The sequence below is a fragment of the Setaria italica genome, chromosome V, assembly GCF_000263155.2.
Source record: "Setaria italica strain Yugu1 chromosome V, Setaria_italica_v2.0, whole genome shotgun sequence".
Classification (NCBI taxonomy): Eukaryota; Viridiplantae; Streptophyta; class Magnoliopsida; order Poales; family Poaceae; genus Setaria; species Setaria italica.
The window spans coordinates 24,256,684-24,277,482 of NC_028454.1; the positions used below are offsets into that span (position 1 = coordinate 24,256,684).

At 42.4% G+C, this 20,799-nt stretch overlaps 2 protein-coding genes across 3 annotated transcripts; both read left to right on the plus strand.

Moving 5' to 3' along the window:
- The first annotated feature begins 2,835 nt into the window (after positions 1–2,835).
- On the plus strand, positions 2,836–12,731 carry LOC101754892 (ABC transporter B family member 3). 2 transcript variants are annotated; one of them, XM_004968827.3, is made up of 12 exons: positions 2,836–3,268; positions 5,862–5,916; positions 6,109–6,284; positions 7,385–7,606; positions 7,713–7,951; positions 8,251–8,776; positions 8,866–9,139; positions 9,925–10,585; positions 10,961–11,189; positions 11,281–11,547; positions 11,627–11,890; positions 11,968–12,731. In XM_004968827.3, the coding sequence occupies exons 1-12, from the start codon at positions 2,951–2,953 to the stop codon at positions 12,610–12,612; spliced, it is 3,876 nt and encodes a 1,291-aa protein (XP_004968884.1). In that variant the 5' UTR covers positions 2,836–2,950; the 3' UTR covers positions 12,613–12,731. The 2 variants fall into 2 exon arrangements, with proteins under 2 accessions (XP_004968884.1, XP_012701222.1); XM_012845768.2 differs by lacking the exon at positions 7,385–7,606.
- A 4,324-nt stretch (positions 12,732–17,055) lies between these two features.
- On the plus strand, positions 17,056–20,096 carry LOC101755703. Its single transcript, XM_004968829.4, has 3 exons — positions 17,056–17,497; positions 18,030–19,325; positions 19,429–20,096. The coding sequence occupies exons 1-3, from the start codon at positions 17,315–17,317 to the stop codon at positions 19,654–19,656; spliced, it is 1,707 nt and encodes a 568-aa protein (XP_004968886.1). The 5' UTR covers positions 17,056–17,314; the 3' UTR covers positions 19,657–20,096.
- Positions 20,097–20,799: the final 703 nt, after the last annotated feature.

A 20,799-nucleotide genomic window follows, 5' to 3' on the forward strand; every position in this document is an offset into this window, starting at 1 on the left:
GACACTTCACGCGACATAAGCAGCTCGAACCTGTCTAAATCGTGTGTTCGAGTTCACCATCGAGTTCCTAATCTTGGCGAGCCCCACGCATAAAACACTACCTCGAGTACCCCCTCAGTAGGTTGCTGGGTCTAAACACCGACAGTCCAAAGGATTGAAAGAAGACTCATCTACACCTCTACCTTCCTATCTCCAGCTAGCAAATTTGAGATGGTTAATTCAGTATTCTCATCATCCTCAGTCTTTGTCTGCTGCACCATGAAACTTCACAAAGGTGTGATTAAACAGCGTGACAAATACCGCAAGCACTACCTATGGAGAGGTTCAGACATAATGCTAAGCAGCCACCAAAGGCAACCTGGCCGATGGTATGCCTCCCAAAAAGGGGGATTGGGAGTAATTAACATTTCAACTCATAATGATGCTCTTTTGTTGAAATTCCTGCACAAGTTCTACTCAAGGGTTGCTATCCCCTGGGTACACTTGGTCGAGGATAACTACTATGCCAATGGTCATTTGCCAGGATACCAGAAGAAAGGGTCCTTCTGGTGGAGGGACATTGTGAAACTTCTTGACAATTTCAAAGGCATAGCATCAATGTCAATACAAGAGGGATCAACAATCCCTTTTTGGCAAGATCTATGGAATGGTCAAGTCCCCATGCAAAGGTTCCCAAAACTATTTTCATTTGCTAAAAATCCCATGATCACATACCACAATGCAGTAGCCTTCATGATTTCCCCCAAAACTTCCACCTCCAACTATCCATACAAGCTTATTCCCAGTATCAAGAGTTACAGAACATAATTGGCTCCATCTAACAGCGAGGGAAGGATGAATGGAGTTATATTTGGGATAATGCCTCCTTTTCTGCTGACAAAGCTTACAAAAATTTAATTGGTCACATACAAGTCCATCCAATCTTCAAATGGCTCTGGAAATTGAGGTGTCAGATGAAACACAAAATCTTCTTCTGGCTCCTGCTAAAAGATAGAATAAGCACTAGAGATCTGCTAAGGCGATAGGCATTGGTTCTTGATTCTTATACTTGTGATCTCTGCATCATCCAAAGACCAGAAACAATAGCTCACTTGCTCACTTGTTCCTTAGATGCAATTTCGCCAAGGCTTGCTGGCAGTCCATTGGCATCTCAGTTGTAATTACAAGGCCAATTCTATAGATCTTCAAGCGAATTAAACTAGGAGTTCCTTTCTTTATGGAGATAATTATTCTTATGATCTGGAGTATTTGGACAACAAGGAATGATTGAATCTTTAACAACGTTGACCCAACTGTTATAGCTTGCAAAAGGAAATTTGTTGCTGAATTCTCCTTGGTACTTCTTAGAGCAAAGCCTAACTCGCTTCAAGACATGGAATCCTGGCTGCATGCCCTCTAATTTAAATTAGATCTCCTTATTCTGTTCTTTTTTTCCTTTTCTTTATTTTCTTCTGCTTTGTTTTAGAATCCAGAGACTTTGTGTACCTTTTCTTTATTTTTTTAATTAATTAATCAGTGGCGTGCTCCTCCTGTTTCTCTAAAAAAAATGACTTCGGTGGCAGATCGTCGTTGTGCAGACGGTAAGAGAAAATCGGCCTCAATTATTCATGTTGTGGCGTACCAAGATGATATTTTTGCGTGATTCAATCAACGATGTGCAAAACTACCTTAATTATACCCCAAAGAAAGCTGATATGCGATCTGTACCCTTATATATCAACGACTTCGAAGACCGTTGATATGTCCTTGTTATTCTATTTCCAAATGTCAAGGCATGCACTTCAAGTAACCAGCGTCTCTTAGCAGCATCAAAATAACCCATAGTACTAGACTATGGGGACATTTTGATACCAAGGGCTAAACTTTAGCCCTGATGTGGCTAAACTTTAGCCCTATCACATCAAATGTTTGGATGCTAATTAGAAGGACTAAATATGAGCTAATTACAAAACTAATAGCAGAACCCCTAGGCTAAATCGCGGGATGAATCTATTAAGCCTAATTAATCCATCATTAGCGAATGGTTACTGTAGCACCACATTGTCAAATCATGGACTAATTAGGCTTAATAGATTCATTTCGCGATTTAGCCTAGGTGTTGTGCGATTGGTTTTGTAATTAACCTATATTTAATACTCCTAATTAGTGTCCAAACATCTGATGTGACATAGCCCCCAGTCTCCCAGACATCCCAAGTATACAAGGGTGTTTGGCACGCAGGGGCTAAAATTTAGCCCCTGTCATATCGGATGTTTGGACACTAATTAGGAGTATTAAACATTGGTTAATTACAAAACTAATTACACAACCCCTAGGCTAAATCGCGAGACGAATCTATTAAGCCTAATTAGTCCATAATTTGACAATGTGGTGCTACAGTAACCATTCGCTAATGATTGATTAATTAGGCTTAATAGATTTGTCTCGCGATTTAGTCTAAGGGTTCTGCTATTAGTTTTGTAATTAGCTCATATTTAGTCGTTCTGATTAGCATCCGAACATCCGATGTGACAGGGCTAAAGTTTAGCCCTGCCTCCCAAACACCCCCACTAGAGGAGAGCCGCACAAAGACTATCTGACTGCTACCTACCTACCTCCTCTAGCTAGCTTCCAGTAGGTCCGGACGATTAGGCCCGTCGTCGTTAGAAAAACGGAAAGCATCAGTTTGATCGGACGTGCCTCCCACTGCTGCACGCATCCTGGTCGGTCGTCATGGTACGCTAGCCACGGATGATCATTTCGCTGCCCTACGTGGAGCCCAAGCACGCGCACGCACAATTCGTGAGGCCCTTTTTATATGCCATGCGGCGCCGCGGGCGTCAAGCGTACCGCCCCGCGCGCGCCCCAAAGAAGCCTATATCATCAAGCAACTAGTAGTACTAATAACAAATCACAAACCAAGAAACTTAGATTCTATCATCAGCTGGTTCGTTCGTCGTCGTTGATCACCATGGGAGGGAGGAGGGACAGGGCTGAAGGTACCGACGGCCGGGAGAGGGACGGCGCTGCCGGCGATGGAGGAGGAGGAGGGGCCGCCGGAGCAGGCCGTGAGAGTTCGAAGCCGCCGCCGCCGGCCGAGGGGCGCGTGCCGCTGCACCGGCTCTTTGCGTTCGCGGACCGGATGGACACCCTGCTCATGGCCGTGGGCGCCCTCGCCGCGGTGGCCAACGGGATGGCGCAGCCGCTCATGACCTTCATCATGGGCGATGTCATCGACGCCTTCGGCTCCGCCGAGTCCTCCCACGACGTGCTCCACAGGGTCGAAAAGGTGCCAGAGCGGAGCTTACTTCTTCTTGCTCCATTTCTTTTTCCCTTTTTTTCCCTTTTAACCTCTGGAGAACTTTCAGTTCTTAATTTGTTGGGTGGGTGTCGGTTTGTTTGGTGTTTGGCACATAATTTTTCAAGAGAACAAGAATGGGAGGGACGACACGACACCTGGACCGTTACATCATCATCACTCTTACCTTTTTATACTCCTCCTGTTTTTTTTAATATGCGATGTTAGTTAATTAATTATTATAAACGTAATTTTCTAAAAAAGGAAATAATATGCAATGGGAATAATATTAAACAGGAGCCAAAATTAACCTACCAGACGTAAATATTGTACATGAAATTCAGATAAACCACAATGCTTCGTGCGAATCCATATGTCATGCTTAGTTATTTATACAACTATATATTTCATAACAAGAATATCGTATAGTTCAAATTATTTGAGTGGTTGTTTAGTTATAAATCAAAACTTCGAAATACCATTTGTAACCGAATTGATTGGGCCCTTCTCCAGCGATATGGTCACCGCCTATATATATATGGTTAGTCTGACTTTTCCTCGCAAAATAAAGTTAATATTGACTTGTTTATTTAGATCAGTTAGAGCTAATGGTTAACTAGTGGATTGTACGGATAGTTGTTAACTGGCTAGATGAAAGTCGTTCGTCGAGAAGTACTTCCTCCGTTCCAAATTATAGATCATTTTGACTTTTCTAAAAAATTATAGATCATTTTAACTTTTCTAAATATAGTATTATGCATTTATACATAGGGTATATCTAAGTGTATAACAAAATATATAAATCTAATAAAATCACTTAATAGGATACGAGTTGAAACTTCCAGCCCACCAAGACTCATCTCAACCTTATCTTCTTTTTCCTCACCTTCTTCACCAACCTTCCATTGGATGATAACCCACTGAAAAAATATTGGATAAAAAATATTGTCCAACATTTTTTTTCAAAAAGTTGAACCAACATTTCTTCAGGAAAAAGTTGAACCAACATTTCTTCAAAAAAGTTGAACCAACATTTATTCCAAAAAAAAGTTGAGCCAACATTTCTATAGAAAAAGTTGAATCCAACATTTTTTGAAAAAAAGTTGCACTAACATTTTTCCAAAAAAAGTTGAATCCAACCTTCTTCTCCGGCTTCGGCGGCCGGTGAGGGCGGCGGCAGTGGCAGGGAGGGAAGGGAGCTAGGATTTGGATTTGCACGAATCTCAAACAGTGGAAGGTTCGATGCATTCCTACTTTCCGGAAGATGGATAGGTTTTCCGAGTGCTGGATAGTTCCAAATGGGGACTCCTATCTAGATAGAAGTTGAAACTTCCAGCCCACCGAGGCCCATCTCAACCTTATCTTCTTCTTCCTCACCTTCTTCCCCAACCCTCATATTTGATGATGGCCACTGAAAAAATATTGGATAAAAAATGTTGTCCAATATTTCTTTGAAGAAAAGTTGGACCAACATTTCTTCGAAAAAATTAAACCAACATTTATTCGAAAAAAGTTGAATCCAACCTTCTTCTCCGGCTCCGGCAGCCACGATGGCAGCGGGGCCCACGGTAGGCGGCATGGGAGGGAGGGGAGGGTGGTGGGGCCCGTGCGGGTGCGGCAGCGCAGGAAGGGGAGGGCAGCGGAGGCAGGGCCCGCACGAGGGTGGCGACACAGGCAGGGAAGGGAGGGGAGAGCGGCGACAGCAGGCCCGTGTGATGGCGGCGGCGTAGGCAGGGAAGAAGGGAAGGAAGCTAGGGTTTAATTTGATGCAGATCTTATGGACCTTATTATTTGCATAAATCTCAAATACTAAGTTTCGATGCCTTCCTACCTTCCGGAGGATGGATAAGTTTTCCGGTTCCAAAAAAGGCTCTAAAGATTCAGCCCATAAGGTACTTCGGCCCAAACCAATCTTCAAGACTGCTTGTGTCTTCCTTTGGCTCTGCTTCCTGAGTTCGGAGAGACAAGGCTTACCGTTGCCGGCGGCTCGTCGCAGCAGCGAAGGCAATGAGGAGCCTGCGAATATGCCTCGGCCGCTTCCATGTGCGGCAGGATGATTTGATCCGTCTATTGATGAAATCTGGTATTCCCAAATCAACACCCGCAATCTGATCTCTAGGAAGTCTGTTCGTCTTTTGTTTGTCAAGTTTGCGATCTTCCGCGATGATGATTTCCTTTTTCTTTTTAAAAAGGGCGCAACTTGCATGTGTAAAATGAGTACTCAAGATTTTCGCTCATTCCACATGGAATTAATTTCGTAGCTTGTTAGTGCCTTGGCGTTCTGGACTTCTGGTACTTGCTGTACTAAGTGATAACGTGAACTGAATATTGTTGATGTGCATGTAGACTGCAACGCTGTTCTGTTGAGCAATCATGGATTCAAGTATGCTTTGATAGAGTCCTCGAAAAACAAGTATGCTTTGATAGAATTTCACCCCTACAGGCTACAATGCCACACAATCAGAATCTAGAGAAATATGTTTAGTAATTTTTAGTAACAACTCAGATGAGTCTGCCTTTTTTTTCCCTTCTCATTCCTGTTCTATTCTCTCTCTTTGATCTATGTCCCGTTTCTTATTTCCAGGTGATCATGAACTTTGTCTATCTTGGCATCGCAGCAGGGCTTGCTTCAACACTTCGTAAGTGGATTTCCTATTCAGAATTAATATATCATATCCATTTCTGGACAGAAGTTACCTTTATCCTCCAATTTGAGAATTTGTCAACAGATAAAGAAAGAGTACTTATACAAAGTACTGTTTTCTAGAGTTTCTTTTTAAGGAATGAATATAGAAAGAACCCTTCAATTTATAATTTGATATTTGTACTAGAGGTATCTTGTTGGACAATAAGTGGAGAAAGACAAGCAGCACGAATCAGAGCCTTGTACCTCAAGGCGATTCTGAGACAGGATATTGCATTCTTTGACATGGAGATGACCACCGGGCAAGTGGTTGAAAGGATGGCAGGAGATACATTCCTCATTCAAGATGCCATTGGAGAAAAGGTACGCAGTTTTGAGATGATAAGAAGTGAAAGGCTAACAGAAAAACCTTTACTAAGTTGTTATATGATATGGACATCTACGATCAATATGGTGCAGCTTATGGAAAAGGCTATATCTTTAAGTGCATTGTTCGATGGTATAGATCTCAACAAATAGTGGGGCAAGGATTTTGTATTTTTTTTTACATAAAAGCTGCTTTTTTGAAAATGGAAATATATTCGGCCTCTACGATAAACACACACACCCAAGTTCTTGCTCAATCTTCAGCTCAATAGCTTATCACAAGTAAATAAAAGGAGAAAAGGCACACAAATAAAAGGAAGTAACCTTAAGCAATGTCTATTATTGCTTATCCATCCATTCCTAGTGAAAATGCACAAAGCGTCCAATGCTTTGCTCGCCGAGTGGACGGTTTGCCTTGTGTCCTCGCACCGTCCATGAGCTCGCCAAACGCCTCGACACAAGAGCTCCAACTTCCGAAAAATCACTCAAAGGAAGCAGCACGGACCTGTGCACCTACCTTTCACCTGTACAGAAACTAAAAACTTCTTCCTAGAAATGATAAATTAGTGAGAGAAATAGAAACATATCATTCTTATTTTGCATTTAGAAAGAAAGTTTAATTTAGATTTTTTTGGTCCACGGCATGCAGGGTTTGGGTTAAGTACTCAAGTTAATTTTCAGTTAACAATGTGAATTTGTTACAAAAGAAATGAGTTTTGATTCTACTCCTCTAATGGGCAGTGTATCCAATAGTTGTGCAGTGCTACGCATTGCTAAAAGAAATAGACAAGCTACATATGCCCCCAATTCAGAAATAATGACTTCATACTAATTACTAGTATTATTAATAGTGAAAATTCGCTTTATTGTGATATTTTTAAAAAGAAATTTGATTGTGTTGCCAAAACCAAAATGGAGACTGGTTTCAGACAATATTGATAGCATGAACTTGCTATGTAATGTTGCGAAGTGTTGTAAATTAGAGTTCTTACAGGAAAAAATGAAATATGTATTTGTTTTGTATGTGAGCGTCTGATAAAATGTAAGCAGTGCTTCATTGTTAATTATCTGTAGTGTTATGCGCATATTCTATTTAGGTTGGAAAGTCCATACAACTCCTTTCTACTTTTATTGGTGGCTTCATTATTGCATTTGTGAGAGGATGGCTCTTAGCCCTTGTTATGCTCTCAAGCATTCCTCCAGTTGCCATTGCTTTTGCGACTGTATCAAAGCTTAGGACAAGACTCTCCTCCCGCATGCAAGCAAAATATGCTGATGCTGGAACTGTTGTTGAACAAACACTTGGAGCCGTTAGAATGGTTAGTGCTACTAGGCACTTGTTTATCGTTATTAGTCATCCTTGGGTCTGTCACTACTAAGGTCTTGATGTTCTTTCAACCTGGTTTATCTTCTTATGCTTTGAAGGTTGTTTCATTCAATGGCGAGAAGCAGTCTATAACAACATATAACAAGTTCATAAGAAAAGCATATGAATCTGCTCTACAAGAAGGTGCTGTACAAGGACTTGGATTGGGTTCAATAATGACAGTCTTATTTTGCAGTTATGGATTGGCAGTTTGGTATGGATCTAGATTGATAGTTGAGCGAGGATACAATGGTGGCATGATTATTTCTGTCATAATGGCTGTCATGATGGGTGCAATGTAAGTTTCAAAAACTAATGATGATCCTCTGAAGGATTCTTAAATGAGCAATGACATTGATGATAAATGAGCCGTGTTTCTCCGTGGATGTGCCACAACCTTCACTCTGACTATAACAACTTCTACTTGTTAAAATGCAAAGTATAATGTTTGCACTTTGGAGGATAACATTATAACTTGTGATATCAAAACAACTTTCCAACACATTTGGAATCACTTATGTTTCAAATATGGTCTTTCCATCTCTGTTTTTTGGACCATTTGCATGCTGATTTCAGTTACATACTTCTCTACTGCAGGTCCTTGGGTCAGGCAACACCATCAGTGACAGCTTTTGCAGAAGGTCAAGGAGCAGCATATAGAATGTTCAAGACAATTGAACGGAAACCAGATATCGATATATATGACACCACAGGTATTATATTGGAGGACATCAAGGGTGATGTTGAACTGAAGGATGTGTACTTCAGCTATCCTACCAGGTCTGAACATTTGGTATTTGATGGATTCTCATTGCAAGTACCAAGTGGAACAACTATGGCCCTAGTTGGAGAGAGCGGCAGTGGGAAGTCGACTGTGATCAGTTTGGTGGAGAGGTTCTATGATCCAAAGGCTGGAGAAGTTCTGATTGATGGTGTTGACATCAGAAGAATGAAGCTTGGATGGATAAGAGGAAAAATTAGTCTCGTTAGCCAAGAACCAGTGTTGTTCTCAACTACAATCAGGGAAAACATTGCTTATGGGATGGAAAATCTAACACCTGACGAGATCATGAGAGCAATCAAGCTTGCAAATGCTGCTAAATTTGTTGATAAGTTGCCAGATGTACACATAAACTAATGCACTCATATTTAACTTATTTTCTAACGTTCTTCCACACAGTGATTAAGCAGTGATTTTGTGAAACATTACAGGGTCTTGACACAATGGTTGGGGAACATGGAACTCAACTGTCTGGAGGGCAAAAACAAAGAATAGCAATTGCTAGAGCAATCGTAAAGAACCCTAGGATATTGTTGCTTGATGAAGCAACCAGCGCATTGGATATGGAATCTGAGAGGGTAGTTCAAGAGGCATTGAATAGGGTAATGTTAGAAAGGACTACAATTATTGTTGCTCATCGCCTAAGCACAGTGAAGAATGCTGATGTGATATCCGTCCTGCAACATGGGAAGATGGTGGAACAAGGTATACCATGTGAAAGTGGGAGACTAATTAAAAAAATCTAGAAATGGATATATTTTCCTATAACCTCTAGAAGATTTATTGTTCATATGCTGTCCCAATATGCTGTGCTGTAAGATTTTAGGCCCCACAGTACAATATTTATGCCACATAAAACTATAAATATAAACAAGTTACGTCGTCGCATTTTTGTAGTCTTCTATTCTTGTGAGCACAGTTCATCTAGATAAACTGAAATTTCCCATAAGGTACGAAATTGATGTTTCTGATCCTAATCGACAAATAGCTGATAGTCTATTTACTAATTCTGCAATAGCCTTAATACACCCTTATGGACATCCTAAAAAGCTAAAAAGCATTACTCCTTTTTTAGGGAATAAACTATTATTTCGTTTTTAGTGAAAACAGTAGGGAAGCCCCTACTGTAGTATATATATGTTATAAAAATAAACAGAAGAGATATATGAAGCCTGAGCCGGAAGAGAAGATGGATAAAGACAAGCAGCAAGAACAGCTAGACAAGTGATCATAGCCAAGAAGAATTTCTAACGTTGCTTTCATTCTATGAAGTTGCAAATAGGCTTCCTTAGAAAAATCTGTTCTCCATTTTTGGAATGATGGTCTGATTTGTCTAAACATACAGTTATTTCTCTTTTCCGAATAGTCCAAGATGCAATGATAAAGACTTCCGGTCTTCAATTTATTTTGGAATAAAATATTATTTCTTTTTTGCTCAGCATATCTGCAAGTTTAGGTACATGACAGTTGCTTGTGTGAATTCTGAACAGGTTCACATGTAGAACTGATGAAGATACCTGAAGGTGCTTACTCTCAGCTGATACATCTACAAGAGACTCGGCAAGAAGCAGAATCTTCAAGTGTTAACCCAGATTTGTTAGTAACAAATGGTTTTGGTTCCAGATATATTAATAACAAACCAAGAAGCCAAAGTATCTCCAGGAGATCAACTAGTAAAGGCTCCTCTTTTAGGAATAGTGGTAGTAACTCTTTCCGTGCTCCGCTTGGCCTACCTGATCCAATGGAATTCAGTGAAGCTCCTGATGTACAGGAGACCACAGACAAAATTACTAGTGCTCCAAGGAAAGCTCCAATTGGTAGACTCTTCTATCTGAACAAACCAGAAGCTTTTGTACTTGGACTTGGTTCTATAATTGCTGCGATGCATGGAGTCATTTTTCCAATATATGGGATATTGATTTCAACTGCGATAAAGGTGTTTTATGAGCCACCAGCAGAACTACTGAAGGAATCCAGGTTCTTGGCAAGTATGTTTGTTGTCCTAGGCGTTTGTGTGTTTGTTCTGATTCCAATAGAATACTTCCTGTTTGGATTAGCTGGTGGGAAGCTTGTGGAGCGCGTACGGTCACTGACATTCCAGAGTGTAATGCGCCAAGAGATCAACTGGTTTGATAAACCTGAACACTCGAGGTGTGTATTCAATCTTTCTCTTATCATTATTTTTCAAAAAAATATGTTTTCATGTTATTCTAAGAAAGAAACATTCCTCCAGTTTGTCATTTTCAAGATTTTACAATTATGAAATCCTTGTTGTTGCTCTAACTAAAAGTGCACTGCAGAAATCTTATAAACCATCTTCCTAGTTTAAGATTCTTAACACTACAAAATCATAAATTGTGTTGACCTGACCGTAAGAGGTAATATTGTTATCTTACAACTATTGTGGTGCAATATACTCTTGTTGGCCATCATATATGCTTTTGATGAACAGATTGTATGCTAGTTAGCAGTTAGCACTATACCCATCAACTTTACTCATACCACGAGTTTCATTCTTTGCTTCAGTGGATCAATTGGTGCAAGGCTATCAACTGATGCTCTGAATGTTAAGCAACTTGTTGGGGACAATTTAGCACTGAATGTCCAGACTCTGTCAACTGTCATATCCGGCTTCACAATAGCAATGGTGGCAAACTGGAAGTTGGCACTGATTATCACTGTGGTGGTTCCTTTTGTGGGTTTCCAAGCCTATGCTCAAATGAAGTTCCTTGGTGGTCTCAATAGAAATGCAAAGGTGCATATGATGGATTAATCACAAGTATTGTTATTTACAAGCATCTATCCCATGGCAAATAACTTATGTCTAATTCTTTGGTGGGATGCAGTTGAAGTATGAAGAAGCAAGTCAAGTAGCAACTGATGCAGTTGGCGGCATCAGAACTGTGGCATCGTTTTCTGCCGAGAAGAAGGTGATGGATGCCTATGAGAAGAAATGTGAATCTCCAACAAAGAAAGGAATAAGAGAAGGTGTTATTGGTGGCTTGGGGTTCGGATTCTCATTCCTCACCTTCTACTTTACATATGCTCTGTGCTTCTATGTTGGTGCCAAGTTTGTTCAGCAAGGAACGGCCACATTTCCTGAAGTGTTTAGGGTGAGATCAATTTTTTTATCTATTCTGTACAGGATTGGTCGTTTCACATGTTGTGGTTAGCTGATCAAGTGTCTTTCAGGTCTTCTTCGTATTAGTTTTAGGAGCAAGTGCAATCTCACGAGCAAGTGCTTTTGGTGTGGACAGCACCAAGGCTAATGATGCGGCAGCATCTGTCTTTGAAATTCTTGACCGTAAGTCCAAGATCGATTACAGCAGCGAAGAGGGTGTGATCATCACAAGTGTGAGGGGTGACATTGATTTCCAGAATGTGTTCTTCAAGTATCCGTTACGACCAAATGTTCAAATCTTCAAGGATCTATCAATGAGGATTCCTTCTGGAAAGGTCAAATTCAATCAGAACAAAGCACCAATTTGCACATTTCCACCGGTACTAAATTTTAGTGGTTGCTATCCTTGCAGTCTGTCGCACTAGTTGGGGAGAGTGGGAGTGGGAAGTCCACAGTGATCGCGCTACTCGAAAGGTTCTATGATCCGGACTCCGGTAAGATCCTCTTCGACGATGTGGAACTTCAAGCCTTCAAAGTTGGCTGGCTTCGGCAGCAAGTGGGGCTAGTTGCCCAAGAGCCAGTACTGTTCAACGACACCATCCGCGCCAACATAGCTTATGGGAAGCAAGGGGAAGCATCTGAAGATGAAATCGTTGCTGCTGCTGAAGCTGCCAACGCACATCAGTTCATCTCCGCGTTGCCTGACGGGTACAACACCATCGCTGGCGAAAGAGGGATCCAATTGTCAGGTGGGCAGAAGCAGCGTATTGCCATTGCGAGGGCCATCATAAAGGACCCCAAGGTGCTGCTGCTGGATGAGGCAACAAGCGCGCTAGATTCGGAGTCGGAGCGAGTGGTGCAGGAGGCGCTGGACCAGGTGATGGTCGGTAGGACGACCGTGGTGGTAGCACACCGTTTAGCGACGATCAGAGGTGCAGATATCATTGCTGTACTGAAGAACGGGGCCGTAGCCGAGAAAGGCAGGCATGAAGAGTTGATGCGGATAAAGGACGGAACCTACGCTTCGCTTGTTGAGCTTAGCTCTAGTTCTGCATGACCTGATGAGAGCTTGGGCATTATTCAAAACTTAGATGATGCTCACATGGATTGGATAGGGATAATATGTAAATGGTTGCTACTCAAGGTTCTACTTTAAGTTAACTCTTATTCTGGTGATAAGCGAAGAGTCAGCATGCATCACTCGTTTCTATGTGCAAATTTTCGTACGATTTATGGGAATTGACTAGTTAGGATCTATCCAAGTTTGTATAGGTAAATATTGTGTATGTGTCCAAAAGAGCTGTTGTTCGTAATAGTTATTGGTTAAACAGATTTGGAATGCACCAAATTAAAAAGGCTATGTCTAAAAAAAACTAACACTAGTAGAACAGGCCGAAACGAGTAGATGAACGAGCAGCTTGTTGTCAAATGTCAAGCTTGTTGCAATAGTGATGAATGAGCAGCTTTGATTTCCTATAGCGAACCCATCCTGTGTCTCAAATCGTTGCGCCCACCCACATTGATATCACTAAGAGAGAACTATTTATGTGTCGTTGTTACCAACCCTACGTCGTCGCACCCAATGCATTCAACTCATTCAACCTGCACATACTAGCCGTCAGCCATAGCTCCAAAAGGATTAAAGAGGCCATGTTGAAACCTTCCTGCTACTCCATCCATTTTAAATTGTTAAAATATCAAAATGACCTATAATTTGGGACGGAAGGAGTAATAACAATAAGAGCATCCCTCTAATCCAGCAACCACCAAATATGGCGCAGGGTGTAACTGATAAACAGAGAAGATACAGTGTAAGTGTTTAACTCTCGATTCTCTCTAATTCACTCGAAATATGAGTACAAGATCTTTTCTTAAGCTCACCAAAATGCCGAAGGTACAGATGGGATCTGCCAATTGCCGCAGCCGCCTTCAGACACAGTCGGCTAGTATCGTCTTCTTTCTTCCTATCTTCTACTCTTTGACAAACATTTCCTATATGAACGTGCCGCAGTTATAGCCATGAATCGTGTATTACATGGACTACCAATCTGGACCAAAGTATATTTTAGTTGGGCCTTGTTGCACGCTTCTTGGTACAGCCTGTTTCTTTAGTTAACTCTTCAGATTCCTACCCTTTCAGTTTCACCATAGTTTCCCTCAAGTTTAGATACCTTCATGCTTCGTGACATGGGGCCTCTAAAATGATGTCTCCAAGGAGGATACTGTTGTAGTCGCCTATCTAGAAATCCGACACTAATAAAGTCCTTCTATATTAGGAAAATGCAAAACCCATGAAGAAGAAGAAGAGAGATGCTCGAAGTTGTTGTTTATCGTGAACGCCGGTGAAATACTAGGTTACCGTTGACGGCAGTTAGCATGCCAATTTATGAACCGCAAGCACACAGATCAGTTGTAGCTCTTCCCTTAAAGTAATCTCCCAAGGTTTATCAATCCATGAAACAAGTGGATTTGCACGTTTAGCTAAGCACTAATCTATGTAACCGAATGTTCTTCATATATGATTAGATTGATCTAAAAAAACTAAACGATCTAGATTAAAGCAAATAGAGAGTATGAACGTGAATAGATAGATAAAACGCTTATCCTAGGGATCTAGGATCACTTGTAGATGCAATCGCCAAGCATGAAAGGACTCGATCTAAGTGTTATTATGAGTGGATGCGAACCATGCCCAACACTTTCTCTCTCACATGTTGTCACTACACAAGGATACTCAACTATTGGATGATAAGAATACGGCATGATGATCATTCTAGGTAAGCAAATAAGCAACCCAAAGTAGCGTTGGCTAGCCATTACATGAAAGAGCATCATCAAGATATGATTGATAACAAACCGATCTTAAAGAAAAGGTTCAACGATTACAAATCAAGATCTCCGTACAACCCCGAAGACAAATAGAGATTTTACCCCATGATCTTACACATGTTGACAGTATTCTGGGTAAAGATCGCCCTATAGATCAACTTGACCGAAGATAACGACAAACGGGGGCCGGAAAGCCCAAGCCTATCAGCCTGGGCACCTCCAAGCCGATCGGCTTGGGAAGTTTCTCCCTCCTCTAGTGCTCCACTTCGCGTGATTTCTTGCAGATCCAATCTTCTCTCCGTTTTTCCTCCTTGTGGCGGCGGTGGATGGTGTTTCCATGGTATTTTCTACTCTCTCTCCTGCCTCTTTCTCAAGTAATCCATGATGGGGTATTTATAGTCTCCAATAGGCGGCGGCTCTAGGTCAATGGTCGATGGAAAACCTCTAGAGATGTTGTGGACGTCACACTGAAGAAACGGGAGGCCGACCGGGCCCAAGAATGGCTAGGCCGATCGGCCCAAAGGGTCTCAGGCCAAATATTCATTAAGCTCTTTATGTAAACCCCCTTGTTTATGTCTTATTTCCTGTGATAATGCAATACACTCCAAAATACAACACATATGTGATAATGGGGTTAATTCAGGTGCCAAGTGGCAGGTTAGTATAAGAATAAGCATAAAAACACTAGTTAAATAACAGTAAAAGTGTATAAATAATGAACATCAACAGTTACGCCTTCACCCCTGGAGGTCCAGGCCCTATCATCACCACTACCACATATGTGGTCGCTCTTGCTGCTATTGTCACTGTGCTCAAGCATAGCCTATACTACCATCGTCATCACCTCGGATCTTTGCCATTGCTATCTTGCTATCATGGTCTCACGCTAACGCAAAGTGTTGTGGCGTGTGCCCTTCAATCCACCACCATTCTAGCTCGTCACGTTGCACATGCATCCTGTTAGGGATGGATTTAGAGGGTGTAGGGAGGGGCTCAAGCTCCCTACCTCCTTACAACCAATGGATCCTCTGAGCCCCTTCCTCCTATCTCCACTACCTTATAGAGAAAGAAGGAATAGAAAAAAGAGAACTACTTTTTAGAGAAAGAGGGAATAGAAAAAAGAGAAGAAGAAGAAGGGACTAGTTCCACTCATACATCCGGTTGTCACCTCATATCCTCATTTGTGATGGATAATACCTATAAGTGGCTAAGTAAATGGTGTTGGATAGTTATGCTACCTTACTAAATAGTACTCGTTGCCCTCACAACCGACGACTGCTTAAGTTGCATTAGCTAGATCTCTGCCCCTCATGTGTGCTTTGCTGCCACACTTGGCTGCAGCGCTACTGCCTACTATGCCATAGTCTGCATAAGCCATAACCACATAAGCAAGATATTTATTTTAAAAAACAAAGGCCAAGATAGGTAGCAAGCCACTAGACGTACGCCTTCACGAAGGATACCTACCGTTGCAGTTAGATGTAGTTAGAGCAGCTCCACCATATGTTCTAAGAGGTGCTAGAAGGTGTCACAAATATTTTCTATGTGCTTTTACGCTGGATCGAGGATGAGGTGCCGCGATTAGGAAGCACTATCTTAGCTACAATGCTTGTGTTTTTTGGAATACCAAGAAGATGAAATATGGGTCACATCCAACTGGGTGCCCACTTGGTGCTTCAAATGAAGTAATATTTTCTTTAGAGTTCGCTTTATTTAGTTTAAGTTCAGGTGTTTTGTTTTAGATAGCACTGAACGACATGTCCAGTCCAGCTTTATAAATTTTAATTTTAGGATAATTGTACGCTGGAGCTGCTCTCGCTACCATTTCCGTCACATAGGGTATATTTGGTAGAGCTCTATTTGATTCTGATTCTCTATGGGAGCTGATTCTTTAAGAGAAGTGATTCTGTGGCTGAAAGTGATTCTTTTTTATTTTCTAGCATAAATTCTTAAAATCAGGATGGAGAATCACTTCACAGAATCAAGAGAAGCTACTATTTTTAGCTCCCAAACTTTAAGTTTATTTTAGAGAATCACTTCACAGAATTAGTAGAGAATCACTTCTCTCTGGAAAACTGTTTCGCAATACTTCTGCTAGATTCAGACAGCTTCCAAACTTTTAGTTCATTTCACAGAATCACTTCACAAAATCAATAGAGAATCACTTCTCTGTAGAAATTTATTTGGCAAGACTCCTGCTAGATTCAGCTTGTACCAAACATGATACCAGTGGTACCGCCAATCCTTGTGGATGTGAAAGCCGAGCTAACCGACTTGGGCTATGTTTAGTTCACTTCAAAATCCCAACTTTGGCCCTACGCAAAAAGAAGATTCCCCATCACATCAAACTTGCGGTATATGCATGGAGTACTGAATGTAGACGAAATCAAAAACTAATTGCACAATTTTGTTGTACTTTGCGAGACGAATCTTTTAAACCTAATTAGTCAATATTTGAACAATAATTTACAAATACAAACGAACGCTACAGTGTTGCAACTAAACAAGGCTTGACTGTGTTCGGAGCACGAAAGATGTTGGCCTCGGAGTCGGAGCTCCCTCCCTGATTCCCAACGTTGGCGCCCCGCCGCCCATAAAGAGATACTACACGCATACAGCCGCGTAGTCGCTGACCGTCCGGGTCCGCTACGACGCCGTGTCCGCCCCGTGCGTCCGCAGTTACGCATACACCCTCCTTCCCACACACAAAACGCAGTCACGCACGCCATCCCTCTCGAAGCTTCCTCTTCCTCCGGCCGCCACCGACCCGAACCCACCCCAACGCGGCGGCTCCCTTGCCACCATATATTCCTCTCCCCGCCTCCCGCCGTCGAGGATCGTCGAGAGGAGAGGAGGGGAGACGAGGAGAAATTGAAACGCGTCTTTAGATCCAATCGGAGGAGGGGAAGGGGGAGAGACAGGATTTGAGGATGGATTTCGAGCTGCGGCAGGCGCGGGAGAAGCTGGAGCGCGAGCAGCGTGACCGGATGCAGCGCGCCAAGGCCAAGGCCGAGCGCGAGCAGCGGGCCAAGGCCGAGGCCGCGCGCCGCCGGGAAGCGCTCGAGGCCTCCCACCGCGAGCGACGGCTCGACGCCGCGCGCGCCCAGGAAGAGGTAACCCCGGCCCCACCGCCACGCCCTAGTACCGTAGACGCTGATTACATGCGATATCTGTATGAGAAATGTATTGGTAGCACGGAATTATTCGGTTGGCGTGCTTTAATTCCTCTCCCCGGTTTAATCGGCGAACTTTTTGATATGTTGCTCCCCAATTTGATCGCGATCCTTTCAATCCATTTGAAAGGAAGAAATATTTTGATCCAAAAACCTGATTGGGGGCTAAGGGCGATGGACCCTTTACTGGATTATTAATTTCGGTTTCTATCCACTTAATGGGAGTAGTGCAAACCCTTGTGCTAGTCTTGTTAGGATTCTCGTTTACTGATCCCTTGTACTAGTCTTGTTAGGATTCTCGTTTACTGATTGTTGTAATTAAGCTACTTGCATTGTCAATTTTCACTACTTGCTGCGGATCATAAGTTCCAGAATACCGATTATGTTTGTACTGCTCATCTAGCAACTGTAGTCCTAATCTTCTATTTTTGCCACTGTATGCTGATAGAATCATCTTTTGTACTTCTGATAGGCTGACCAGAAAATGGAAGAAGTGATGCAGCTGGGGAAGGGGGTTTCATTCTCGCACATGTTCGAGGCACTTCGATATGATGGCCCTGGGGACAAGATCAAGCTACCACCATCTTCGTTTAAGGAGCTGTCTGATGAAGGGGCTCTGGATAAAGGTCCCATGTACTTCAGGCTGTCCAAGGTTAGGGACACAGTCCCAGGTGCCGCTATGAAACAAGACACTGACGAGGCAACCTGTTGTGGTGTTCTCGAATTCACTGCAAGGGAAGGCTCTGCTGAACTCCCGCTGCATGTTTGGAACAACCTGTTCCGGAGTGACACCCCAGACGTCCCTTTGATTGAAGTCAAGTATGTCAGTTTGCCCAAAGGAACATATGCAAAGTTGAAGCCAGAAGGGGCTGGGTTTTCGGATCTCCCTAACCATAGAGCAGTCCTTGAAACGGCACTCCGCAACCACGCAACGCTATCTGAAAATGATATTGTTGTGGTGAACTATGGGCAACTGCAGTACAAGTTAAAGGTTCTTGAACTGAAGCCCGCATCAAGTGTGTCTGTCCTAGAGACAGACATTGAAGTTGACATTGAGGGATCAGATTCAGTTTTAGACAATGAAGAGAACCAACATGTGCTTGTTCCACTTGCAATTGGAAAGGTGGAATCCAGCGTTGTGGAAGAAGGAAAGTTCAGGTACTACAAATTTACAGTTGAAGAAAGTGTGAGTGAGAAAGTAGCTTCTGGGCGTGCTAATATTGAGGTTAAGATTGACACGGATGCAAGTGGTGGGGACACTGATATCTATGTTTCAAGGCATCCTTTGGTATTCCCAACTCAGCACCGACATGAGTGGTCTTCTCATGAAATGGGTTCAAAGGTTCTTATACTCAAACCACGGGATTCTAGTTTGGTCAGTGGTGTTTACAGTATTGGGGTTTATGGTTTCAAAGGGACTTCTAAGTACCAGCTCTCTGTAGCTATCAAGGATGTTAATAGCCAACGGGTTGGTGAGCATGCTAGTTCCTCGGGAAGTGTCGACGCTGATTCAGTGCTGTGTAGGAACTGTAAGCGCCATATAGCCAGCCGATCTGCTCATCTTCATGAGGCGTACTGCATGAGACACAATGTTGCCTGCCCGCATGATGGCTGTGGAGTTGTTCTCCGGAAAGAAGAAGCAGCAGATCATGTGCACTGCAACAAGTGCGGGCGAGCTTTCCAGCAGAGAGAAATGGAGAAACATATGAAAGTCTTCCATGAGCCACTGCAGTGCCCCTGTGGGGTGGTTCTGGAAAAGGAAGACATGGTATGTCTTGCCTTCTCTCTTCATTATACCAGCTGCATACTTGTAACTTACTTTCTAAAGCATATTTTTTCTTTGACTAAACTATTTTTTAATTATTTTTCAGGTCCAACACCAATCCTCAATCTGCCCCTTGCGCTTGATTGTGTGCCGGTTCTGTGGTGACACAGTCCATGCTGGCGGAGAACCACTTGATGCTCGTGATCGGCTCCGAAACATGTGTGAGCATGAGAGCATCTGCGGATCCAGGACCGCGCCATGTGACTCCTGTGGGCGATCGGTTATGCTGAAGGAGATGGACATTCACCATATCGCTGTTCATCAGAAGAGCTGATCACCCAGAGGCACAGACCTGAGCTGAGCTTGCTGATTGCCCAAAACTTAGAAATTGTTGTTATCAAATTTCTGTCCACCGAATCACGGTTCATCAGAAGAACTGATCACCCAGTGGCACAGGGCTGACCTGAGCTAAGCCTGCTGATTGCCCAAAACTACGAAATCTGTTGGATCAAACAAGACCCCTTGGGACTGCAAATACGCAATGTGTTACTGGTTTGTTGTTTGTGGTGTTACCATGGAGAAGGAAACACACTGGCGGTGGTGTTAATTGTTATGTCTGTATCTTGTTTCTGTATACATTGTTTATGAGTCTTCTTTTACATTTCAGTATTATTTACATTTGTTTAGAGAGATTCTTATAAAAAACCGTGAAACATGTGTACAATCATTTTTAGTATTCTTTTCTTAATATATTGATACGTAGCTCTTCAGCTCTTCTGGGTGTTTGAGAAAAAAATCATTTTTAATACGTTGTATGGGTATTCATACTCCCTGTAGCAATAGTCCGCTCTCTTTTTCCTCGAACAACACGGAGAGCCGCATGCCATTTTATTAAAATTAACAAGACACAATTGTCCACTGTCAATAACAGGCGTGCGCTTGTTGGTCTTCCGTCCAGCCTCCAGAGTGTTGTTCCTTCTTGGGACCTCTGAGTGCACACATACGAAGACACTTCGCTGCTGAAGCTGAGACTCGCCGGCCGCCGCCTGCTACACCGAAACCGCCAACCATCTGTTTCCAGTTCTTCCGAAGTGCCATCAGGAATCAGAAGAGGGAAGGGTGGCGTGCTAGGCAAAGAAAAATATAGCAATATTACAAACATATATATGATATATATCACATATGCGAACAACATTTGGGTAAATATAGATCATTTTTTCTGCTTGGAGCACGATCACTAGAATCAAACGCACATATAACTACATGAAAACCATAAAAACAATAAAATGTAACAAACTAAACTAAAACGGATCAGTTGCTGGTCTGCTGGAAACAGCCTAGCTCCAACAAACATCCAAATAAAAAATGCACTCTTGTTAATCCCATAACGAAACTGGTGAATGTAGTAGTAGCACAAAATGTAGTGGAAAGCACAGCAACATCCATAGAGCAAAACTAAGCTGAACACTAGTCCATT